We start from the raw sequence: 27,209 nt of genomic DNA on the forward strand, positions 1-27,209 counted from the left end.
AATAACTGGAGTCACCAGCAACAGCATAGTGCAGTCTTATCTCAAGTCTAATAACAGAAGACAGGAAAAGATCAGTGAAGAAACAACTTCCCCAAACCAAAGCACAAATAAAAAAATAAGTAAAACAGGCTGATCTAAAGTATGATTAAAGTTCAGCCTGATTAATATAAATGTTACTGACAGTTGCTAATATATTGGAAAACCAAAATACTTACTGATGTCTTTCTGTCCAACAACAGGAGTGCTGGTCCCGAGCCTCAAAGACAGTAAGAAGCAAGCAGAGGGAGAAAAAACAGAAATTTTTTTAGAAGCTGATTTGATCCTTAATGGCTGTGTAATCACTATAACTTACAACACAGAAGGTCCATGTAGACCCCATACAACCAAATTAGACTAACACATATAGTATTAAAAACACCATCTACTACTGTGTCTGAATGTGTAGTATTGGCACTGTCAGTTTATGCCTGAAGAGATATGTGTTTAAGAAAAGACCACCTAATTTAAATATAATCATTACATGCTTGTTAAAAGTTAACTTCCAATATATAAAGTTTCTAATAAGCAAAATGACCAGATCTAACATATGGCAGGGTTTATATGTAAGTATAATGTTTCTTATGATTCAACTGTGGAATTTAACTTGATTATTTAGAAGGACAACCTATATTACTTTATTCTCAAGTACAAAGCCAACCTAGACTTTAACCATTTAACAGGCCACTAATCTGGATTATAGCTTTCACCACACAACTTGTTTTTAAACACATTTTTTTAACAAAATAAATACTATTGTTATTGTTATTATTATTTAAAATGTAATCAAACAGAAAAGTCGTTAAATATAAAAGCAGTTTGCTTATGTTGTTAAAGAAAGGCTAGATTTGACATTAATAGATGCCACAGATGTTCAAAAGCTGCCACAAAGCATTAAAAAATTGCAAATATGTAATCTGAAAATAACCTGAAAATATCTTTAGAGTTTATTTTGTGACGCAGAAAAAGTAGCCATTGCCACATTTGAGTTTTGGATTAAATGCATTCTGGGATATTTAGCTGTACCAAGTCCACACAAGTCACCACCGATACATGCTCCATAAAACCGGAGGAGCAAAAACACATCCCGGAATTTTTCTCGTTCTCTGCTTCATGTGTACTTTCAATTGGAACAGTACTTGGTCTCCATATCACAAGTCCACAAGTAGCATACACAGGCTCCAACCCGTTCTGATTCACAAAATAAACTTTTAAGATATTTCAGGCGAGAATGTAGCTGTGCAATGCTCAAATATCTACTTAATTTATCAAAATATCACATATTTGCAAAAGTGCTTCGATGTTTTTAGAGAGCTCTGTTATCCACCAGTGCGATAGCTGATCGGGAGGTCAAGGCTCGATAGAGCCAACGAGCACAGCTAACTCCTGGCATATCGTTTTCAACCCCCTGCTGTGTTTTGCTACTCAGGATAAACATACACACATATATATATATCCGTCATGGTTTGTACACGTGGAGGCTCAGTTCGCCCTTCGCGGCATCTCAGCTGACGACACGAAGTATCACCATGTGGTGGCCTCGCTCGACCCGCTGGCCACCCGTCACGCGATGGCGCTCCTCTGGGACCCACCCGCCCAAGGGAAATACGCCTCCCTCAAAGAGCTGCTTCTTCGGCGCTATGCCCTCTCCGACGCTGAACGAGCCGAAAAGCTCCTCAACCTGTCAGGCTTGGATGGCGGTACCGCGCTCGAGCTCATGGAGAACATGCTATAGTTGCTCGGGCAGGATGACGGTGGTTTCCTCTTCGCCCACCATTTCCTCCGCCAACTACCGGCCGCCGTGAGAGCTGTCCTCGCGAACTCTCCGCTTCTGCCTGCGAAGGATTATCGCTCCCCGGTTGAAGAAGCGGATTGCATTCTCCTGGCTAGCCGCACTTTCGACGTTCACGCCCTGGCTACGGACACGCCGGCGGCACCTTCCACGCCTCCACCTGCCTCCCCCGGAGCATCCGCCCCCTTGCTGATAGCAGGGATTGCTACACGCCGGCACCGTGGAAAGAGCATCTGTTTCTACCATCAGCATTTTGGCGACAGTGCGCGTCGCTGCCTGCCGCCTTGCACTTTCACAGCCCAGGGAAACGGACCCGCCAGAGTTTCCATCGCTGTCTGTCCCTAATTTCTCTAGCACGGTAACGAAGCATGGGGTTGAGCATTATATTCCCACGGTCGGGCCCCCGGTGTGCGCGTGTGCGCGCCGCCTCGACCCCGCAAAACTGTCTGTTGCTCGGGAAGAGTTTGCAGCCATGGAGCGCCTTGGCATTGTACAGCGTTCGGACAGTGCATGGGCCTCTCCGCTTCACTTGGTGCCCAAATCGGACGGTCGGTGGCAGTCATGCGGAGATTTCCGCCGTTTAAATAATGCCACGGAGAATGACCGTTACCTCATCCCCCACATTCAGGATTTTTCTGCCAATCTCGCCGGAACGTTGATTTTTTCTGAAATTGACTTGGTGCGGGGGTATCACCAGGTTCCCGTGCGCGCCGAAGACGTTCCTAAAACCGCTGTCATTACCCCCTTCGGCTTGTTCGAGTTTTTGTGCATGCCATTTGGCCTGAAAGGTACCGCTCAGACCTTTCAGCGGCTGATGGACTCCGTTTTGCGTGGGCTGCCGTTCGTTTTTGTTTATCTGGACGATATATTGGTGGCCAGCTGCTCAGCGAGCCAGCACGAGTCCCATCTGCGCCAGGTTTTCCAGCGTTTGGCAGTGCACAGCCTGATCATCAACCCTTCCAAGTGCCAGTTTGGGTTGCCTGTTCTGGATTTCCTCGGGCACCGCATTTCCGCTGAAGGTGTGGTTCCGTTGCCCGACAGAGTCCAGGCCGTTTCGGCTTTCCCGCGTCCCACGTCGGTTAAAGCGTTGCAGGAGTTCTTGGGGATGATAAATTTTTACAACCGCTTTCTCCCCAGAGCTGCCCACTTGCTACAGCTACTCTATGCTGCCTTAAAAGGTAAAACAGCCAATGATCCGGTTGACTGGCTGCCGGAACGCGTCCGTGCGTTTTCCGCAGCAAAGTCTGCGCTGGCTGACGCCGCCCTGCTGGCCCACCCGCTTCCGTCGGCGGAGATTGCGTTGACCACCGACTCAAATAAATTTAGTTGATCAGCGTTTATACATCAAAAGTACTGGTAACTTACTTAAATTGAGTTCTAATAACAAATTGATTAAAAATTGAGTTCAGCCTACTTAATATTTTTAATTAAACACAATATTAAATACGATATTTTACAGCAGGGATGGGTATCGAAACCCGGTTCTTGCACCATTAAACCTAATGTCTGAGTAAAGGACCAACCAATCACACAACTGGCTCCGCCCTGTCTCTCTTGATTGACAGACAAAGTCATTCTGCTGAAAAGTCGCATTATGAAATAAATAGACAAAACGGGAATTTTGAAGTAAAGACTGACTTTGAAAAAAGGGCATTTTGGAATAAAAACGGCTGGAAATAAATAAAATGCCTCAGCAATAATCTCTGTTATTGGGAAAAATAATGACCATGAAATAATATTTCAAATTAATAAGTAAATTTATATAGCAGAATGCTATATATTTCACAATAATGAGCATTTTTTTCAAAATGTCTTCCATTATTTCACAATTTCATTCTCACATTACATATCTGTGTCTTATTTATTCAATTGTTATTTATTTCATCATGACCTATTTATTTATTTACTTGCAATACTTGCAAAGTAGATATTTCATTTAAGGGAGGAAAAACTACGAATATGAAAAAGCATTTGCTCACAAAACACGCGACGACCTTAAATGAATGTCATGTTTTTGATTCCGCTCCGGACAAGTGAATCTCAACCCAGCAGCAGCGGTAACGTTTGCACGTCCTCTCCCGTTAATGTGGCAGGTAAATAATCAACTAACAGTGCATATTATGTTAGCGCGATCTGCCTTATTACAAAACCTGCCATTACTGTGCATTTAGGTGACCATGATGAGAGAGACAGACAGAGTCTGGCTCAGATGCTGGCAGTTCTCGCTGCAGTCTACCGGTAGCGTCTCCTTTCAGGCCAGGATAGACGAATGTCACAGAGCAGTGACTGAGTTTATGGTAAAAGGCTTGCACCTATTTGCCACAGCAGATGCCCCCGATTTACGATAAGTGAATGTGTTTAATTGTAGGCAGGGACATTACTGGATATTCTTGTGGAATTGCTACAGAATAATTTATGTTATACTTTGTTATTGCTGCAGAAGAATATTTATTTTATTATTTTACATTTACATTTTTTTTTCGTGGGGACCCTGTGACCCATTGATTTCTTAAGATCTCACTGTTGGGTTTGTAAGGCAATGTTACTCCTAAATTTCTATCTTGTTTAAAGAGAAGATATAAAACAAAGTTCTAAGCTAATCGACCTTAGTGTTCTCCTTTTTAAAAAATAAGAATCGATAAGAGAATCAATAAAGTATTATATCGTTAAACAGAATCGAAAATGAAATCGGAATCGTGAAAATCTTTTCAATACCCATCCCTACCAGTCAGCCTCCACTCCGTGTACTTTAAATCTTATCACTCCCATTTTCCCCTGAAGACACTGAATGGATGGGTGGATGGATGGACAGCATAATTGTTTATATGAAATTTGCAGTGTTTTTTGGTATTAGTGTAATATTGCAGCTAGCTTGTCTATCTTGAGATCTGTTCTATAGCAAATGCAAGAAAAAATGTTTTAAGAAAGCAAATAAGTTGGTATTCTAAAGAATATGATTGTTTTCTTGCAGGATGCCAGGAGGTGGTGTGGTCACCTGCAGGTTCAAGGTCATTGTATTCCGAACCCAGATCCACTGGGTTGTGACAAAGGAAAGTTGCAACAATGCTAAAGACTTTCTTCAGGCCATTGCATTTGGATTCGGACAGTAATGCCAGGACTGGAAGCAAACCATCCTTAAAATAAACAACATTTCAAGCTTCTGTGTTTGAATGCAAAACAAATGTGTTGTTTGAGCTAAAGACCCCACTTGTGGCTCAACGATAAATTAATTTGTGGCAGGGAGGTGTGGTCATTGGCTCCACTGCAGAGGAGGGGTGGTGCATCGGGCTTGAGGGGCAGTGTCAGAGAGGCTGAGGTCCAGGTGGAGGGAATTAGCCTGATGAACTCTGCCCTGCCATTATAATCCAATGGCATTGCATGAGGGTACTGATAAAACTCTGGAGCGAATAATGGCCTGATTTTATTGGTCTTGCATCTGAGCGGATGTGCGCCGACGGTGCGCGTACTGCCTGGATTGTCAGCTGGTTTACCAGCCAGCCATCCCAAAAGTACCTTTTCATGAGAAAATTTGCTCCAGGCACAGGAACATCAACAGTGCCTGCACAACAGAGGGGCTAGACTCAAGCAATTTTCACTAGGATACAAAGTGCTTCCAGCCAAAAGTGACTCACCAAGTTGCAAGGGCCAAATTCCACAATTCCCGCCTCCTTCCATTGTGATAACCATCTCACACAGGCCCAGAGAGCGGCTGTTGCTGCAGGGTTTTGCAGACGTAATCTCCCCCCTGCCCGGCTGTACGACTCTCATAGGGCACCATTAGAAAAAAATTACAGCCTTGAAAAAAAACATGTAAACCTTTCAATTCATTGGTCTGAAGTTATAGAGGCGTTAATGCACAAAAGGAGACCAGACATACCAATATAAGCTGAAAAAAGCTGCCTTGGACCCCTCAAAAGCAGGACTATTCTCACCCCCACAAAGACATTTTTTGAGAACCTAGCCAATATGTTTTTATTGAATTGAAAGAAAATGGTTACCATTTTCTCTCTTAACCCTTGTCCACTCTATGATGCCCTCACATTTTTTCCCCAGCTGCACTTTCAATGGCTGAAAGACTAGAACACACTGAATATTTACAATTTTCCCTTTTTAGATCCATGATCCATGGAGTGCTTAGATCCATGAGCACTCTGGTCAACTTTGTTGTTTTAAAGTGCTATATAAATAAAGTTGAATTGGATTGGAGTGGATGAGATGAGCCTTCACTGAGCAGGCTGATCAAAACAGAGGCCAGGACTCAGTGATCCTCACTGCACTTGGAAACAGAATCAAATACAACTTGACCAAGAAATGAAGTCACTAAGAAGAACACGTGTTTCACTTCAATTTTATTATTTATCGCGCAACATAAAACAATATTGTGGGTTGGTTTTTTATTCTTTTTTTCTTTTTTAACCACATACACTATGTATTCACATAATACACCATACAGCTACAAAGAGAGAGAGAGACTGAACAAAAACACTTTTTTTTCCTTTTTTTTTTTTTTTTTACATACTGCATCCTTGACATGAAAAATAAAGAACCAAGAACAATCCTCAAACTTAACGGAATGTAGCTGCCAGTTGTGTTGGTTCACTTTCTTTTTCTTTCTTTTCCTTTTATTTAATTTTATGGGTCAGGGTCCAAGTCTCTATCCCAAATTTCAAGTGTTCGTTAAATTAGGACTGTGGGCCATACACAGTTAGATGCAAATCTATGTGTGTTTATCTATGTGTGTCAAAAACTATACAAAATTTAGAAGAAAGAGAGGGAGTGAGTAAAGGAAGTGCATCACTTGGGAGAGGAACAGGGAGGCAGTACGCAATTTTTTTTTTTTTGTGTCGTTCAAATATCTTAGCATTCAGTTAACATGAACATGTACAACATACTCAAAAGATCATTTGAATAGCCTCTGGTACTTGCACAGTACCAAATGTAAAACCCAGCTAACAGTCTTCATATAATATGATTCTATATCTCGTCCTATTTTAAATGAATTCAAGTACAGTATGGAATGAAGATTAATAGAGAATGTAATCAACAGTTTGAGTGCACCACCTGCCCTCAAAAAGAGATGTAAATTTGTAGCGTTGTAACAAAAGACTTTTCATAAAGTCAGCACCAGGGCAGCTTCCCTTCCTGTGAAACTGCTTTAATCAAAAGTATAGTTCTCTTGACATTCGAAGAGCTCAGAAAAATATTTGTGGTAATTATTTATCCCTCGCTTTTTTTTCCTTTTTTGTATTTTTTTTAACACAGTGAATTTTTAAGGTATAGCATCATAGCACCGACTGAACCGACTCACCCCCCAGGATCTCAGTACTTGTCCGCTTGGGAGGTGGTGCCTCTCATGAGAACCATCCACCAAAGTTATGAAGCATTTAGAAATGTACAAAGTCACCAAGATATCATATGCACCATATCCTCAGCACCCTTTTGTTGTTTCGGTAATTGTTTGTGTTGTGTGTGTGCGTGCGTGTGTGTGTGTGTGTGTGTGTGTGTGTGTGTGTGTGTGTGTGTGTGTGTGTGTGTGTGACTAATATATGGGCAAGTCTTAAGCTCAATAAGTAAAATGGGTCTTGTTACTGCACTATCAAACTACTGTTAGACATGGCGTGGGTCACCTAATTATCATGGCAAATGAAAGATCTGCAGTCTTCCGCGGGGGAGCTGTGATTTTTCTGCCACGTGCATACTTGGCTATTACAAAAGCTGAAGCGAATAATAATGATGACACATCTAAGCAAGCAGGGCGGTGGTAACACAACTGACAAAGACTGCTGGGCAGTAACTCATTAAAGCGTCGCCCAATGTTTCACCTCAGACTGGCTCCGTGGCAGTCAGTATAGTTATAGGGGGGGTGTTTGATAGTAAATAATAGTTCATCATTGAAAAACTTCCCATTCTCTTTCCTGTTGACACTCAGAAGAAAAACTCTGTACTGTTCTAACGTCTGTATGATAAATATGAAGCCGCAGCTATCAGACAGCTGAGATCAGCATAAAGACCGGGCACACAGGAAGCAACATAGGTAACAAAATCTGTCCGCCAGCAGCTTTAAAGCTCACTCTGTTTTCTCTGTTTCCTTTTTGTTATTTTTTTTTCTTTTCAGAGGACTTTGTACCAGACTGTTTCCAGGCTGGAAGCAGTGATTCTTTTTTATTTTTTATGAAATATCTGCTGGTGGTCTTGTTAGCCTGGGATGTAACCCCCTGTAAAACCAATGTGACAATGGTGTTGACAAACCTTACTTAACGTGTGTTAAAGAGGTTTAAAGTGCTGGCAGTTTGATTTTAGTTAGGCTAGCTGTTTCCCCATGTTTTCAGCCAATATGCTAAGCTAAGCTAATCAGCTGCTTAAGTCAAGCTAGTAAACTAGCCAAGAGGTAACTCTTATCACGCTCGTGGGAATGTGGGAATCACATTATTCAGATTTTGGCATTTGTTTGGGGTGTTTTTTAAAATACGATGCTGTCATGAATCTGTCACAGAGTTTGAGAATGTCAACAAAATTGAAAATAACAACAACTGAAAGCTGTCAAGCTAAAACTCTAAATTCATACATTAGCACAACTGCAACACGGGGGATCTCTTATTTTCGCTTTACTGTTGCCAGTGAGTCAGCTGAGTGTGGTTTCATGTTACAGAATTGGGCTGACTAAATCGTTTTCAGAAATTTCTGGGGCTCTGTCAGTCGCATGCCGACAGGGGGTACAGTATTAGGAAAGCAAAAACAGCAGAGTGACTAAGCACAGATTTGCACACAACACATTGGGGCCAAGTGTTGTTTACTGATGTTCAGGGCTGTCAGAGACTTCAAAAATACCCCCATGTCATTCGTGGTTTTGTTACTTTCCTCACAAGTTAAATAATCTTACCTAAATAGTTTGATATTTACATTTTTTATCTCTCTCTTGAGGAAATTTTAAAAAAAAAAGAAGCTTCAAGTTGTCAATAATCGGCTCTTTCTGTGTCATTAAAATCAAGATTAAAAGTGCTTTTATAAATCTTTTCTTCTTTATGTACAATTTGTATTAGCTATATAAAAAATGATGAAAAAAAACAATAACATCAAAGACAATCATTATCATTATCACCATGTAGTAATAAATAAGAGTAAAAAAAAAAAAAAAGCAGGTTAAAATGAGTGTGGAGATCTAGAGCACACAAAGGGACATGCATGATTCTCTGCCCTCAGTAGCAAGTCGTGATTGTGACCAGTGTCTCTACAGCGTGAGGTAGAGAGCTGGAGAAAATCGGGAGAGGTAACAGGGTCTTTCACAGATGACCAGGGCCTTGGCCCAAACGACCGCCCAGCAGCTGGGAGTCGGCTTGCATCAGCAGTCTCTCATTTTCATTTCTGACACATGTTGCAGGTGAACCATGTGACCACAAAGGAAAATAAAAACGAGCGATTTACAGGACTCTCACCAGGCTATCAAATAGTCTCTCTCTTTGGCTCTTTTCAGACACACACGCACGCAAAGTGAGAGATTCATCGATCTGTTGCGCTCACGTTCGGCGCCAAACCCTGGAAGCTACAGAAATTTTCTACGGTTTCCCTTTTATCTCTCAGTACTATTTTCTCTGTGAAAAGCACTGCTAAATGGGTTACCAAGAAATGCAGTGAATGACTGTGCTTTCTCTGCCCTGTACAGTGTACTTTTCTTTTTGTTTGAGACAAAAATCACTACATGCCACAACAAACTGCAAAAAATAAAATAAAATAATAACTCCTCTAAAGGAAACCAGTTTTTGAGCCCAATGTGGAGCTGAACCACACGGTGGCCATTTTGATTGGCTGGCTCTGCGGTGACAAGGTGCCTGCAGAAGGACACGCCTCACTCTGCTCAAAGATGACAGCACCATGCAGAGAAAGGAGTGGGCCCTTCACAGTAAATCAAGTGTAATAGGAGAGCACCAGAGTGTGTGTGTGTGAGCACCAAAAGCACTGCTGTCCCAACACTGTTTCCTGCTGCTCCAACCCACGATGGGTTTCCGGTTCACATCTGTGGCACATTTTTAATGTCAGCTTTGCCTTCAGCTGTTTTATCAAGTCCAATCTACGGTCAGCGAGCAGGGTGGATAACCCCCTCTAGTGGCCATGGATGGTTAAAGCAACAATGAGACAAGGCTGCCAGCTAAATGAATCCCAAGTGCTTATAGGTTTGTTTGTACACACCACTTTGAAACAGCAGTCGACGCTGCCCTCTAGAGTTTACACTGGGAAGTGCTCACTCCTACTTGAATGTTATAGGAAGATAAAAGAGTGCCACCTGTGGGAATAGCAGATCTGGGTTAAATGCTTACACAAGTAGTATCGCTTGTTTTGGCCTCTGTGGAGCACCGGGTGTGAGAACTTCAGTTCTCCGCACAGAGCACAGGAAAGCTTCTGTGAGATAACTCGTTAGGACCTTTCCCTAGCACGACACAAGTTCTGCACCTTTGTGTTAAAAGCAGTAAATCCCAGTGTTCTGGTATCCCACCTGGGCCGAAACACAAACTTTTTAGTTGCAAATACTACTTGAGCCAAATTTGAGTTAGAGCACCTAAATACAGCATCGAGTGCCATGAAGAGTAGCGGAATGGAAATCGATCAGAGCAGGAAGCTGAGCACCAGTCAGAAGCTAGAAGGGAGAGTAGGAGGAGCGCATCATCTCATCATCACGACAAGGCAAGCTGCAAAGGTTTCTCGCAGTAATGGTTAAGAGTTATTCTGAGCCCGGGGACCATTTTCTTCCTTCAGCATGACACTTGAAACCAATCGCTGCGCTTTTTCTAGGTGCCTGGAGCAAAAGGGCTTTGGTGATTTCCCTCCTTACTCTTATCTTTTGTAATATTTGTGTAGATGGTTGTTTGCTATAATGAAAAAACATACTGTCAGTGGCGTATTTGACAGTGGTGATGCTGGTACTGATTCATTAAAAATCCAATGCTTTTGATCAGGATCTTCATAATGGTGATTATTGTGATTATTCTTTAAAAAGGCCCAGAAATGGCTTTATAAACTAAAAGAAATGATTGTGGTGACTATATTGTTGATTTTTCTGCCGTATCAGGGAGATAATGGCTCCTCCTTATCTAAGTACAGCTTTAAGATTGATAAGAACAAAGTCAAGTGGGGGGGAAGGGTGCATGTTTTCCAAACATGGAAAAAGCAAGTGTCCAAGTCTGTCAAACTCAGACTGATTGATTTAACAAAAATATAAAAACAAAACAAAACAGGTCACCTTATTAATAATAACATTAATGAAAAGAGCAATAATAAAAAAAAAACAAGTCTTCATCATAATAATACCTGTAATAACAACATTGACAGTAACAATCATAATAATATTGATAATAATAGCAATAATTAGAATCATTAAAATTCTATAAACAAGAAAAAGCAATGGAGTTCCTCTCCGGGGAAAAGAGAGGAAGAGCACCACAGGCAGTGTGTCTGAAGCCCAAACCACTGCCTGACATGAGGTAAAAAACAATAAAAATGTCCCCCTCCTCCAAGTGGACTGTAGAGGGAGGCAGGATGGAGGGATGCCAGACTGCGGGACGGCTGAGAGACATTGATTCTGCTCAGTGCTCTCTCTCCAGCCCTCCACTGCACCACTCTGTAGCTATCAGTCACTCTGTGTCTATGTGTCCTCACACAAAGTGGCTGTAGGGCCCCGTGACGACGGTGGAGGCATAAGGAGACACAGTAACCGTAGAGGTGGTGTAGAACGAGGGGGATAACCGCGTCACCGGCCCCTCCTTCTTGTCTTTAGATTGTCCAGGTCCTGGACTAGCGCCTGCCGCCGTAGCGCCCCACTTGCGTTTCTTCCCGAGTGTCTTGATATCCTCCTGGGAGAGGCCAAGGAGAGCTGCTTCCTGCTGCCTCTGCAGTGCTCGCTCTGCCAGCAGCTTCATTTTGGCCTCCCAAAGAGCCAGGCCATGCATGGGCTGGTTGAGGTTCTTGTGCTGGTAGAAGACCAGGGAGATGCGGGAGGGGTGGGAGCGGTCAGGCTTTTTGAGTGGAGTGGTAGCATGTAGTTCCCGACGAGCACATTCGATTAGGATGGAGCCGTGGGCTGGTGCCACTGCTACCCCGCCTATGTAAGGGTCCAGGAAGTTGTGCTCACTATCAGACCAGACCTCATCCACGTCCTCTTCGCAATTCTTGGTGCTCTCGACGTCGCTCTCTGCTCGGCTGGGCGTGTAGCAGGCCTGATCTGATTGCTGCAGGGCATCGGGGAAGAGGCGACCCTCTGGAGCAGGGGAAGGGGTGTTACTTGCCACAGAACCTCCAAAAGACTTCCAGGCCTTTTCCTGGGGCCCAACCGGAGTGGAACACCGACTTTCTCCAGTCTTGGACCAGATCTTGTCGGGATAGGCCCCTGCAGGATTGCTGTGCTTCATACCAGGACTATAAGGCCCCATGCCCCATGTTTGCGGCTGTGGGCTAGCAACGGGGCTCGCCCAGTGCCTGGGGGTGCCTGGATGTGGGGTACTTGGCCGTGGTGTAAGTGGGCCTGCGTGAGAGACACCGGGCTGTGGGGTTACTGGGTGAGGGGTGCTTGGGCGTGGAGTGCCAGGGCGTGGGGAAGATTGATGTATGTTACCTTGGACCACTGTGCCTAGCTGAGGGGATGGAGATGGAGAGGGAGGTACCTGGAGTGACGGTGATGGGGCAGGGGAAGCCCTCATAGTGTTTAAGCCAAGGAAGGATGACCACTGCTGCGGGTAAGGAGAGGCCTGCCGCTGCTGGAGATGCTGGTGAAACTGCTGCTGTTTCTCCGATGAGGCCTCGGAACTTTGTTTATGCTTCTGATGGGCATCCCAAGTGGTGGGAATAAAACTTCCATTAAGCTTGTGCCCAGGCCAGGTCACAGGTTGCGAGGGGCTTCTTGATGTGTTGGCTCCGACCTGGTTCGGAAGCGTGCCTTCATAGACTGGCACATCCATAGGCTCCTGTTTGATGACCGGCGTGCCTCTGTTGGAGGACTCAGAGGAGGCAGAGGAAGGACGGGATTGGCTATAAACTGGTGCCTGGGTATAAGTCGTGTGATTTGGTTGGTTGGTTTGCTCTGCTTGGCTGGAGCAGGAAAGAGCCACCCTGGACTGAAAGTTTTGAATGTCAGGCTTCTGATCTACCTGGACAGCTTTACAGCCAGCTCTGGGCGAAGAGCCATTTCGACCCTCATAGGTCCTCAGTACAGGGGGGAAAAGTGTATTGGGTGAGCACCTGTAGTAGGCATAATCCATTGGGGGCAAACTGGTGTGGAAACCATTTACTGTATCAGGTGCAGAGGGCTGGCCAGTTGTGGGGAGGCCTCCCCTTGCATAGAAGACGGGGTTTGTATACATGGGATTTACTGGGTCTACTGCTTGCACAGAATATCCATCTATCGATCCGTTTAAGGGTTCCTTTTTGATGTTGGGCTTCACCTCTTGTTTTATAATTGCTGTTTGTTTGACACAAAAGAAAAGTAAGGAAAATGGGTTACAAACAAGTCAAAATCTTAAAGTATTTCAGCTTTTACAATCCGGTGATAACAGGTAAACACAAAGGACATTTTAAGTTACTTAGATCTAAAACAGAAACTAACCTTTATTGCCTTGGGGTTGAGGGAAACTGCTAATGCAGACCTCGGCTTTGATCCCCGTCTTCTCCGGCGTCTCTCCTGCTTGCTGGATGAGTTTATTTTTCTTCTTCTCTGAGGCAGCCTTCTTTGCCTCTAGTCGGCGCTGTCGGCATGACTTGGCAGGTTCGGGCAACTTGCGCACCTCACGGCGGAAAGCGTTAAGCACCTGGATAGCTCCTGTCTCCATCTTGCGGTTCTGGGCCTCCTCGCTGCCAAACTCATCTGTCGGGGATAACGTGTAAAGAGGCAACACGTGGAGCTGCTCGTCCTCTGGGACTTCTCCCACTGTTCGGTTGTCCTCCTTTGTCAAAGTACACACCTGGTAGAGCGTGGCACAGAGTGTGTGATAAAACAGCCGCACTTTTTATGTAGCATTTTCAGCTCATTAACAATGTAGCCATTATTCAGTGCAAAAAAGAGAAAGGTTTAATGATCTTACCACTGTGCATCCATTGTACAGGTTGTGCTGGTCCTTATGAGCATGAGCACAAAAGTCCATGCAAGCAGTGATTCCAGAGAATGGACGGCCTTCCTTCAAGCCCAGCCTGCATTCAGGAGCTTTGGACTCTGTCTGGCACTGAAGTAAAGGACAGAGATAGCATTAAACCAGCTATAGGAAGGGACTCATTTCTGCATTCTTAAAATACACAGAAACACAACACTTAAGATTGCTTCCTTTCTCAAAGCCAAGTCCTCACAGGTGTACTAAATCATAAGGTAATAATGCGTGCGAGTTGGTTTTGCATCTTTAGAAACATCTCCTGCTGAGATCTTCTTTCCTATGTTGGTTTGCTAATAGACATGTGCCTGTACAACACACCTGGTTACTGTAGGCTTGTGGTGCTAGTTGCTTGTACACAGGAGCCACCTCAGTTGCCAGAAGCTGGAAGTTATCCCTGAGTTTTTCCTCCTGATGATGAAAACATGAATCACAGGTCAGACAAAACTATAAAGTGGTATCTTAAAATTTACAGATGCTATTCTGAAAAGAACAAGAAGAGAAAAGAATTTTAAAATAAAAAAAATAATATTAATCTTCTCATTTGCATACATATGTACTCATACAATGCTTGTAAAAAGGCAGCTTTCGCGTGATGAGTACCTCTTCAGGGTGTTCTCCCTGTAACCTGAACTTTCGCGGCATTTTGCTTCGTGCGTACTTGCAGCCGTTAAAGTACATACTCCATGAGCAACCAAAAGAGAAGGAAGCACCACAAGTTTCAGGATCCTTGCCTTGACAGGCACAAGTACGGCTGTAGGGGGAGACAGAGAGCACACTGAGCTTCATTCATAGAAGACGTGCAGTCTGGCATGTTTTACTACCTCGTGTGCACCACTGTAATTGAGAGTGTTAGCGAGACAGTTGGTTTCATTTGAAGCAATCAATGTTGAATGGTGTTACAGCAGATCATCTTAGACTTAAGCCACACATTTTAATAATGTCCGGTTTTATTAAAATTGCTTTATATGTCAAAGTTACTATATGTTACACACATATTGGAGGGAAACACAAAGGCAGCTTCAGTGCCTACACAGAAGATAGAAGCAAGACTTATTTCTCCATCCCAGATGGTGAGTGGTTCACATATCTAAGCCACCAGACACGGGGGTGTGTTAACATTTACTCATGGTTAGCTGAAGGGCTGGGTACTAGGTGAACAGTGTAACAGAGAACAAAATGTACACATTTCATTTTTGTCGTAATTCTTGTCTTAAAATTCACTTTTATGTCATGAATATGAACTTTGGACAAATTTGATCCGGTCAGGATATTTTCCACACTTCTCCACTGCTTCTGACTTATTCCCACTACTGGAAATATAAATACAACAATAGTGTTGTTAAAGTGAGGAAGCATTGTGAACATGCAAAGAGGCTGGACACATGACTGACTAGCAGTGAATGTGATGAACAATAACCTGTGCTTTCACACATGGGTGAAACACCACTCTGCCTTTGTACTAGAGAGTCAGCAGGTTTAAGACAGGCTAATGTCTAACCGGACTGAGTCAGACATTACTGTTGTCACACGCACTTCTGTCTAAGGATGTTTATAAATGTTCAGGACAACCATGTGTGGCATGTGTGAAAAAGATACCCAGAGTTTAAACACCATCTGCTTCAAAAATCAATATATTCAAAAGTCCATCCATTTCCTGACAGACATCCAGAATGAAAAACTAGCCATCCCCTACTCACTCCTCATTGAGGCCACAGCGTCGGCTGGTGGGGTTGCCATGTTTGGTGAGCGTGTCTGTGACCTCTCTGTACAGTTGGTCAGCCAGGGCCCTCGGTACACCTTCCCAGGCTATAATGACGACGATGATGACAGCATTGTCACAGCGATGGCCTGCACGTTGCCTCACCAGACACAGCAGCTTCTCTTTCTCGTTGCCTCTACGGATCACCTGACAGGAAACAAAGCTTGTGAGCTTTTACTCGCACACAAAAATCCAATGCTAATAAAGCCAAATACAATTTCAGTCAGTTGATAGGATGTTCCAAGAGCTCCTTGTAGTTCCTGCATTTGGCCAGCAGATGTCCAGCACACCCATACATTTTGATATAGTGACAAACCAGACATAGTTGAGGGTTACATTTTATTTAAGAAGGATATTTACTCCTTGAACTAAAGTCTGACCCACTTCTGTGACTGAATACCACTTCTTTAAGTCAGTTCCCCTAGCTTCCTAATCTTTCTGTCTTAAAACACACCCAAACAGTCACCCTCCCTCAGCAGGGTGGTTGTTTTGAATCCATAAAGTCATTAGCAGGATGTGTCAGGGGTGACACAGGAGAGGAGGCCAGGCAGTTGTCACAGAGTGAGACCTCCTACTGATTTGCTCACTGTGGATGGCAACTCGCCTGTGTGTCTCCCCAGGACCCCTCACTATACAAACATGCACACACACTCACATGTCACATAAATTGCTTGTTGACAGGCTGTCAGTGTTGGCAGGTGGGATAAACACTGAAAAAAACTCTCACTCTCACTTTTTTATCTTTCACTTGAACTGACACAAATGTTAGCACCCGGTCAGCCTCTCTTTACTCTTAGGGCCTTGGTTGGTCAAAGCCCATTGGTCGCTTTGTGCACTCCTGGAGATACCATCGGAAAGCGTCACAGGTACCTGCTGCAGTATTCTCCTGAACAATAGGCGTCGCTCCACATCAGCGCTGATACAGGAGAAGATGAAGGCAAAACTGGAAGCAAAGCCTCATCTTTTCAAACTGCTGCAGCATATCCCACGGTATAATCTATGTACCGCTGAGCTTCTGTATTCATCATTAAAACCAAGGTAAAAATGACACGATTGTACATGCGTGTCTTCAACCTGATTGCAGCTGTAGCACCATGTAACAAGAGGTGCACAACAGCAGCTAGGGCGTCAACTCTTTTTGACCGGTGCTGTTCACCACATACCAGTCGGAGGGTATAACAGGCTCTTTAGTGGAACATTCATTTATAAAATGAACATAATTTTTACTGATGCATGAATCAAACGAGCAGTAAACTTCTTATAGACTTCAGCTCAAGATATTACTCCCCTGGCTGTTAGAAAGGCACTTAGCACTGGTTTCACTTTTCAGACCCAAAAGCTATGACATGTCCCTCCTTTATATACAGTGTAGGGACATGTTTCTCAACACTATTGCTCACTGTCTGTTGTAGGCATGTGTGTTGGAAGTTATCCAGCATCTTTCAAAACCGCATTTTGGATGTGCTGTGATGCTACTTACCCACTTAGCAATAGGACATCCGTGGGAACTCTTTCCCTCTTTGCCTGTGTAAACCACCTTCTCAATCCGGATGGCTTCCCCCTTCTCTCCAAACCTGCATACAGAGAGACGCAATTCACTGTTTTACTGCATGTCTGACTTTAGTGTTGTGACACAAAAACCTGACACTCTCAATGTCCTACATATAAAAACACATTGCAGTCATTTCTATGTTTTGTCTCCGTAGAGAAACCAAACCAACCACAAGGAACTGGGGCATTTAAATACTGAACCTTCATGTTTTGCTGCAGGGGACTTGTTATGCTCATTTCCAGCTCCATGTAACTAGAAAAGTTACATGAAGTTTTGCACATTTCAAAATATTCCTTGTTTATCTCAAGTCAGACTTGATGAAGACCCCTAAATTCATTCACTGTGTAGAACAAAGTGTTCAGCTTCCTTTAAGCCAGCTTTATTCTGAATAGCTACCGTCTCACAAACAGAAGGCCTAAATCTCAGGTAGGTGTGGCGTTCATGCAGCCAGTTCTCTGTACCTGTGAGATGGTCATATTCAGGATATCCACTCTCACTGACATCACACAGATCCAAAAGTAGAAAAATGGTGTGAAAAGGAGCATTCACAGAAGCGTGAAAGCCTGAACCTTCAAAAAGAAACTGCATATTCTGACCTTATTCTTTGAATTTTACAGAACTGACTGTAACAGCAACCAAGGAAGGTCACCTTTAAGAGCTATACTCAAACCCTCCAAAAGACTACACACATGTAGTTAGGTGCAGGTACAGTTTCTAAAGGTACTGTGTTTCAAAAAATGTTGTAAAACTGGGAAAACTTTCCAGTTTGTCCATGTGTTCAAAAACCATGGAAAAGTGTGACATTACTGATTAAGAGAGCAGAAAAATATGCTGGCCAAATGCTATTGGTACCAAAACACAATAACTATGGACAATGAACGGCTACTCAGTAGCAGTTCCAGCAGCACCTGATCAGTAACAGGAGATTTCAGATTTCCACTGAGGGATATTAATCAAAGGTTTCTTATTGCCACAAGTGACCTCATCAGCAGTGGTTCTTAGTCTTTATTCCAAATGTTCGTTTTGCCTTTCTCATTTTTCTCCACCTCTAAGTAGTCTGAGGGAGTAGCATTATATGTCAATCCTGACAAAAACAAGTCAACTTGATTAGGAGTGCATGTTCACAGTCCTCTGCTGAGATTCACACAAGCATGGCAGAGTAAATCTGATCCCTTAGCTTCCAAAACAACTCGGGCCAAAAGGACTTCTCTTGGACATATTTCTGTGCTGATAGTAGCTTGAATGCATTAGCAATTGTACACAAACATTTCTGTTTGTTTTTGTGTCCTAATGGTGCGTGGTGTGTATTTCTGCAGGTCTGTTTGTAGTTGCACAGGAGGAGAGGGGGGTCAGAGGTTGCACCGGGGCGCGGGTATGTCACTGGGCCTTGTCAGATGTTTGTTCACAGATCATATCAGGTCTCCTGTCAGCCAGATACCTGCCATTGTGAAAACCTCAGCCTTGAGCAGATTTGGCATGGCAGTGAATACGCCGTGCACCTCCTGAATAGGAATCACCCTGAGGTGGCTGAGAAAGTGGGAGGGGATTAGACTCTGTCACCACAGGGGTGGCTGGCTAGGGTGAGGGGTAGGTCAAAGGTCAGCCAGGGACTATAGGGGCTTAACATCTTGCGTCATCTCTCAAATAGCAAAAAGTGGACTCTGGTTGAACACTCCCTCCCCTCACTTACTCAAGCTGCGCTCTCTGGGAGCTAATGACTCATTGGCCCTACAGAAATCCAGCCTCTCAATGAATAGCAACTACTACAGCATTCAGCATTGTGAAAATGAAGCTTAACACAAGTGAAAGATGTGGTAAAAAAAAAAAAAAAAAAGGTTAAAGTGTGTTTACATTCTGCAGAGAAAGATATTCGTTAATTCAACCTTGAAAAGAGTTGTTTCGTGGCATGCTTCTGCAAGATAACCCAACAGCAATTTCATTACTGAGGCTGCAGCTGCAGTTTGTTTATTAAGGGTTCTATACATGAGATTACAGGAGCAAGCAATTATTTGTGGTGTAAAGATCAAGTGGAGTTATGGTGTTTCTATCAGAAAAGGAAGTCACACTTCCTCCGTGTGTTGCAATTTGAGCTTCTCTTTTCAGTGGTTAGGTAGCCGGTCTGGCTGCACATGATTCCCCCTCCCTCTAATGGGCTCATTATGCGCGTCCACCCAGCCTCTTGCGAATGGTACCAAAGACAAAAAGCGCCATCAAGTCCTCTGGCACAAGCTGCACTTTAGTGTCATTTTGGTTTCAGCTGGTCAAGCACTCGTCAGCTTTTGCAATATTCCCCAAGTTGAAGACACGAGTGCACGATCATGTTCGTTTTGACCTCCAATTCACTGATCTATCAGTACAGGAGAGTTACAGAGATTATACAGTCTGACGCTTTCTGGAAAAACTTTACATTTGCTTCCAGTTTTCACTTCTTCTACCCATACACCTGACGTAGAGGTTTAGTATGGGTGTCGCTATCGCTCAGGAGAACACTGTAGCGAGTACTCGCACCCTCAGTACTGGTACAAATGGTATGTCTGGATACTTTGCTGTTTGTGTGCAATACTGCCAATACGTGGAGCATAATGGGCCCATAAAGGTGTTCTACCTTCCCATCCTCCCTGCATTTATAAAGGGAATAAGAGTATTTAAAATTACGTTACTTTGCTCTCTAAAATGCCCTTTAAAAATAAAAGCATTTAGAAAAAAAGATCTTTAATACTAGTAAAGCGCTATATAAATACAGGCCATTTACCATTTTAATTTATATGCACATCTACACATATACAATCTATTTATATAGATGCACATGTGACAACACATTTTTTTTATCTTTAATTTGTGACATTTCTTGTGAAATTTTAAGTTTCACACAAACCAAACTCATTTTTACATCTACATTATTCATAAATAAGGTTACCCATCTCTCTGTCTCCCCTCACTGCTTCAATGTTCATTTTTTCCTCCATATTTTATTGTATTTTGTCATCAGTTGTTCTTCCTTCTGTGTTCTTCCCATTATCAGCTGTCATCTGCTGCTAATCCTGTGCTTTTTGCTCTGCCTGTGATATGCTGATGATGCTGATATTTCCTGTTCCTCCTACTAGATTCTAGGTCACAGATTCCCTAAGGACAAAATGTGAGGAGGAGGACTCATGAGAAGAGAAGAGAAGAGAAGAGAAGAGAAGAGAAGAGAAGAGAAGAGAAGAGAAGAGAAGAGAAGAGAAGAGAAGAGAAGAGAAGAGAAGAGAAGAGAAGAGAAGAGAAGAGAAGAGAATATACCTTGTCTCCATCAGGGTTCGTATGGAGGCCACAGTAGGTCCAGATCCCAAGTGATTGTAGTAGGGCCCTTCATCTTTTTCAATTATGTGCTCTGAGGGGGGGGACAGTACAGAGTAAGAACACAACATTTTATCTGAAAAACGAATACAAACTGTAGCAGCAATTGACAATAAACACTGGATTTTTACAGTGTATCAGTGATTCCACTACAGCATGAATTCAACACAGAATCAGAACAAGATTGGGTAATATAGTCACTGCTGTTCAAATCTATAGCTTTGGTGGTAATGTCCCCTAACACCAGCCTATTTAAAACAGTTTCTCTTTTGAATTTGAATCTTTGGTTTTAAAAACATTTTTGCCTTTCACATTGACCAAAAATTTTACATCTAAGCCCCAATTTCTAACAAACCAACTCTTGGATCTGAGTGTCACTTAAATTGCACACAAAGAAGACTTGAAAAGTACAGCTTGGCTTTGCATGTTCTCACATGTTGTAGTGTTTTGTAAAAGGACAAAGGTACAGCGGATGTGCTTTGATGTATTTCTGGCCAAACTCAAAGATATTTTCTTTGTAGGTAAAGCCAGATCTTCTATGAGAAGCATGTGAAAGTAGAGCTCATTGCGACATCCAGTTCAAACACACGTTCACACACATGAACGCACACACACAGGGAGTGGTGTGGGGAGCAAAACATGGTGAAGCAGAAGCTTTTTGAGGTAGTGTGTGACTCAGTATGTAGGGATGTTTAGAGGGAGTGTTAGTGTGTGTGTTTTGTGTACATCTGAGGTGATGTTGTGCATGAGTATGTGTGAGCATTTGACCATTCCCCTGCACAAAACCTATGGTTTTAAACCACACCCTATGACTTCAGTGTTACATTTTCTATGAGATACTGTGCAGATTAATGGTATGATGGCCTCGAGGAATTTCGCATTGCCCAGCTGTATCAGCTAACTGTGTGTTGTTAAACTAACATTGTGTTGTTCTTGCTCTTGTATCATTTCTAAAGTACAACTGTGGATGCCAACATTACCAAAAATGCCCTTAATGCGCTCCACACTATCAGATGATTAAAATGCGGTCTTCCACTCTGTGTGTGTGTTGTGTTTGTATGTGTGTGTGGTTGTGTCCAGAGGCAACATGAGGTCACATTCTGCTGCTGGTGAAAGGAGGCTCCAGGGCGTGGTTCATGGCAGGAAATGGAGTAGTCATAGTCCATTTATGTGCAAAGAAAAAAAATATGTGTGTATATGTATATACTGTATCCTGTCTGTGTTAAAAACAACAAATTCCTATGCAGTGTTATGCTATACTGCTTAGAAAAGGAAATGTGTAACATAATTATGAAGGCTTGTTGTTTGTTGGTCTTTACCCCTAGTAACACAACATGGTTAGCAAGTGTGTGTCATTGACACTGCTCTTCCCACTGCTGTGCACTCCTTTTAGTGCTCAGATGCAACACAATTTTATGGACCAGGCCTTAATCCATCCCAAATCCACACCCAGCAAACTGTCAGTTTACCCGTTTTCTCCACGTCTAGTCTTGGTTGTAAAACAACTGGTCCGACCAGCCAACCTAACCCCTGGATACACTTCTTGGGCTTTCTGAGTCAGTCACACAACAGGCTTAAAAGGCTGTGCAATGCATGGAATACAATGTACATGCAATACAAAAGATTCCATAAATTACACATGCATATGCGTAAATAACATAAACATATTTATATTTGTTTGAAAAATGGGAGTCCTAAAACTAGTCCGTGTACATCGAGTGGCTGTTGTGTGGCTGTTAGATCACAATCGATTTTTAATCAAAGTTGTCAATCAAATGTTGCAGTAAAAAAAGCTTTCTGTATTATACTTATATCACAAAAAGGATTTTTTGCCTTGTCAGAGAGACTGACTGGAAATGCTGTTGTAGGTCGACACAGTGACAACATCTATCTGTTTATGGTATAGTTTTGTCATCATACAGTGACAAGTGTTGACTGGGAGATAAAATCAATGTGGGCAACTGGTACACAGTAACTCCAAGAAACAGGTTGTCATTTCTTAGTAGCCTGCCTGAGAACACAGTCTCTCGTTATTTGGTTTGTGTGTCGAGTTAATAAACTATTATCCACATTAGCTAACGCAGCAATATTCAGATTTACTGAGTTATTAATTAATGACTTACTGAGACACTATGCATTAGAATAACGTGAGTGTAGTCTAACAAATTAAATCTCCAGCATATAATGTCTTTAAATGAAACATTTCAACTGTAGGACCACCTACTTGGTTGTAAATAAATAGGCTTCCCTAAACAGGGTGCTACCCAAACTATGGGACTGAACTCCATTCTGTCTAACAAAGGCTCTGTTCTGCTTGCTTGCAAGACCCAAACCCACACAAAAGAGTCCTTCTGCCACCACTGCTATTGTTCCTGCATGTTGCCTTTATTGGCCCTCACTGTCACAGTCTAGATGGTCACTACCACGCACCCTGGCAACTTGCACATTCTTTCTTAGCTGCAACCAACCAGAAAACCAGAAAGAACTGGGGTGGGAATGGGGTGAAAAAATCTAAAAGTCAATCTGTTTACATCAATAAGCAAAGTGAAATGCTTACAATGGCCACATAATAGGCTGATTATTTTAGTGGAGGAATAAAACATTTCCAAAGATAACGAAATGTGCTCAAATTGACAAAGACTCAAATTGATCTCTAGTCAGAGATTAATAAGTAATGTTTTCAGAAGACTGATTATTGTTAGACTATTTCTAATTTGTGTCTGAAATGCACTTTGTGGATGGAAAGTAAGCTGTGTGACCATAAGCAGAGGCTGAGATGCAAAAACTTACCCACGCAGGTGCAGGTGGGAAACTCTGCCTGAAGATCCTTGGAAGGAGTACTTAGCAAGCTCTTAGTGGGTGTGTCAAGATAGCGTAAAGGAGAGTCCAAGAAGCCTTTGAGAGATGGTGAAGAGGGCACACCTTCCTTAGTTGGTGTGTCCTCCTCAGAAAAGCAGGTGGTGGACAATACTGTTATATCACCCGAGGATTCAATTTTCATTCGTTTTGACAGCGGAGAAGCTGGCATGCTAAAAGTATCCTGCACCACTCTGGACTGCTGCTGCCTCTCCACTATATCTTCCTGTTTCAGAGGAACTTGAACAGACTCCCTGTGCTGCATCTCCATAGGCCGTTCTGTAGATGCCTGGCTCAAGGATGCCTCACTTTGGGTCCTGGACTCATCTTTGCTCATTCCCATCTGATGATCTCGATGAGGTGTGGGGGTGGGTTGACTTGTGGAAATTAAGGGAAGTGGCTGGGAGGTGGATGATGATGCAGGACTGAGGTCCTGAGGACTACTCAGGGATTCATTCCCTGACTTTGGGGCTGTAGCAGTCTCCTCCACGGGCTGACTGGCAGATACGTCTGGAACTGAGTCCCCAAATTCAGCCTCAAACTGGCGGATCAACTCTTCGTACTTCGGGTCCAAGTTAAAGACGCTTGGTACATTTGAGGTGCTGGGTGAGGATGTGGAGGTCATAGGTGTCATGGTGCTGGTATTACTGGAGGCCAGGCTGCCCATCTCTTCTGACTTATTGTGAGCTGCAAGGCCCACAGGTGGGAGTAGAGGGCCCAGCTGGGCTGGAGTGTTTTCTGATGGAACAGAAACAGTGGAAGTGGGTGTCATTGAGGGATTGAAAATGGATACCTGAGATTGGGCTGGGGCAGGGAGGCCTGCAGCAGCAGCAGCCTGAGTGAAGTTACTGTGGAGGGGCAGTTGGTCGAGTGGACCTAGTTGCAGTTTGGCCAGGGGTGCGGATCTGTCCATCATGTGGACTGGTGGTTTCTGTGTGGTGATCTGAGTCTGAGGCAGAAAGGTTGGCATGGAGGCTTTCTGTTTGGGCTTCTTGATGATTATCTGTTTGGGTTTGGGAAGGGGAGGACCCAAAAACGTCTCAGTCATAGCTTTAAGACCAGGAGATCCTTGGCTGATTTTTTTCCTCTTGGGTTCCTGTTTGATGGCCAGATGTGACAGGGCCTCTGCATCCATCTGTGGCCACCATTTTTTCAAATTTTGGCAAGCCAGAGGCCCACGTGGGCCAACGCCTCCAAAGCCAGAGGGGTGGTTTGAGAAAAGATTCCTCTTGTAGTGAAGGTGCTGTTGTAGAGCTGCCTGAGTGGAGTGGCTAATGGCTGCTTGGCCAGGAGAGAGGGGAGTGCCAGGGTAGTGCTGACCCTGGTGCTGACCATTAGCCATACCATAATGTCCCATGGAGGCAGGGTGATGATAGTGGTCAGCAGAGTCTGACTCTTGTTTTATCCTGACCAATGCCGGGTTATCCTGGGCCTGGACAGTCCCATTCTGGTTCAAGCTAAGTTGTTGCGAAGCTGGAAGCTTAAAAGGAATTTTGCTAAACTTGCTACTGGTGTCACCAAGCAGCTGTTTGAGCTCTGACATGGGGTCTGAGCTACTATGAGGTGCAGTGGCAAGGTGAGACTGAGGCTCAGACTTCACACACATCCATGGATTTCTGTGTTCAGATCCTGTGCCTGAGGCTTGCTGCCACTGCAGGGGATTCGGGTTGAAGCCTGGTGGTTTTCCCTGACACGGGAAGGGAGAGGTAGAGGACTGGACAGGGGTAACATGGGGCGGATGGCCCTGGGATTGGGGTCTGTGGTGCTCACATGACTCTAGGGCCTGCTGGCTAGTTTGTAGTCCTGGAGGGACAGACTGAGAGCGTGAAGAAGATGAGTAGGTGCCAGAAGAGGATGGGATCATGCCAATGCCATTAAGAGGCTGAGATGCGGTGTTTTGGTTGTGTTGATGGTGATGGAGGTTATTTGTGTAGGGGGTTTGACCTGGGGAAGAGGCAGTTTGTGGGCTAGTACCAGATAACTGTGTCAGAGCATCTATGGCGATGGCTGTCTGAAGACTGATGTTCTTCTCCTTGGCTATGGAGAGCACCTGTGGCGAGCAAGGAATCGGTGGTTTGGAGCAGGGCACTTGATCTGGGTGAGTGCCTTGGCTTTCCTGTTGCTGCTGGGAGCATGAAATAGACAGATGGTGGCCACCATTTACTTGTTGGTAGGTCTGAGAGTGATGCAGCAAATGGGGTTGCTCTATGTGAGGTTGTAAATGTGAGGGAGTATCAACCAGTTTGTGGGAGCCTTGATCCTCATTGGTTGCTAATTTTATCTTCTTTTCCAGCCATTCAAGGTAGTCTGGACAGTCAGGCCCATCACAGTCGCAATTGGGAGGCTTGTGTCCATGTTTTGCTTGGCTCAGTGCTTTCTGTAAGGTCTCCAGGTCTTCTGAAGGTGGGCAGCTACCCTCAGGAGCCCCTGCAGAGATTCTAGCTTGAGCCTTCCCAGCGCCTGTTTCCTGGGTAAACTTCTCATACAAATAGGCTGTAGTAGCCTGCAAGAGGTGGCAGGAAGAGGAGGAAGAATGAGGCAGTGAGCCAGCAATAGCAGAAAAAGCCACCAGATTGTGAGCATCCTCCATGTCTGCATGGTGTACAGGTTCAGCAGGGGTTGCACCACACGTTTGCTGTTGTTGGGTGTCGCTGACCTTGCCATGTCCAGGCACCCAGCACTGCCTTGGCAGCACGCTTTCTGCACACTGCTGCTCTGTTTCTATAGATGGCTCACCATCATTAGGGTACTGATTCACCCCATTGGCCAGTTCCAGGCTCAGCGCGCCTTCCTGGAGGCGGTCATGTGACCCAATTTCCATCTGGCCTCCACTTCTGGGGCCATCCACTGAAGTAACTTTGTGAACAGTCTAAAAGACAAACACAGAGCACAGGTAATGAGGATGTGAAAAACAATGGATTCAGATGCACATCGTACACATTAGGTATGGCTTTAAAATAGTAATTGTGCTAAACTAGATTATGCTATACTAAATGTACTCATGGCATTCAGTAGTTACTATTACAGCATTCCTTGGATGAGTATCAACCCAGTAATCCAGGACTCCATTCCCTTCTTTCCAGCTCTTATCCAGAGTTTGCCACCCACCTCTCACACATGCATAGCATAAAGTTTCTCCGGGTCACACCAGTAAGGCTGGTGTAAACTCTTCTCATATTCAGTGGGCTTATTTTACAACTGGTAAGTCACAGGTCACGTGACAAAATTCCACAGTTGTTTATAAATGGACGTTCTACTTGAGATCCGCTGGGCTATACAAAGCAGGCAGTGGTGTTAGGAGACATTGTGAGCCAGATGTGGGAAGCACAGAGAAAAGAAAATGCAGTACAAATCCACATCCTTGGACTCTGTTTTCATAATTTATTACTGGAAATATTAAAAAAAACAAAACACTGAGGACTTATCAGCATTTTACTCTTATCTCAAGAAACCAATAAGGGAAACAAGTCAAATGCTTAATGTAGCTTTTCAGAAACACAATTACTTGATTAGAACGTGTAAATGTTTATAATTTCTAAATGTAAATTATAAAATAATAAATCAAATCGGATAGTGAAGAAGTGGATTCATTATGGCCTATGCCATTTTACCAAAGTGTATAGAATCAAGAAATGTCTTCAGTTCTTTTATATACTAAGTGTCTGGATGTGAGCAGCACAGCTCTGTTTACTGGGTTTGTAGACTCATTTTTTACAAGACCAAAATTCATTTCCTCTGAAACAAGACCTTAAA

At 43.7% G+C, this 27,209-nt stretch overlaps 1 protein-coding gene across 6 annotated transcripts in view; it reads right to left on the reverse strand.

The window, feature by feature from the left end:
• Positions 1–8,924: 8,924 nt before the first annotated feature.
• Positions 8,925–27,209, reverse strand: part of tet3 (tet methylcytosine dioxygenase 3) — a 46,958-nt gene continuing 28,673 nt past the window's right edge. For all 6 annotated transcript variants that reach the window (XM_026187981.1, XM_026187979.1, XM_026187980.1 and 3 more), the window contains 9 exons: positions 23,391–26,325; positions 20,544–20,634; positions 17,193–17,286; positions 15,651–15,859; positions 14,554–14,704; positions 14,272–14,361; positions 13,891–14,028; positions 13,416–13,770; positions 8,925–13,271 (listed from right to left, as the gene is read on the reverse strand). In XM_026187981.1, the coding sequence (XP_026043766.1) occupies positions 11,473–13,271; positions 13,416–13,770; positions 13,891–14,028; positions 14,272–14,361; positions 14,554–14,704; positions 15,651–15,859; positions 17,193–17,286; positions 20,544–20,634; positions 23,391–26,325 (5,862 nt within the window). In that variant the 3' untranslated portion in view covers positions 8,925–11,472. The remainder of the gene's footprint in view (positions 13,272–13,415; positions 13,771–13,890; positions 14,029–14,271; positions 14,362–14,553; positions 14,705–15,650; positions 15,860–17,192; positions 17,287–20,543; positions 20,635–23,390; positions 26,326–27,209) is intronic.

This window comes from Astatotilapia calliptera, chromosome 12, assembly GCF_900246225.1.
Source record: "Astatotilapia calliptera chromosome 12, fAstCal1.2, whole genome shotgun sequence".
NCBI classification, from domain to species: domain Eukaryota; kingdom Metazoa; phylum Chordata; class Actinopteri; order Cichliformes; family Cichlidae; genus Astatotilapia; species Astatotilapia calliptera.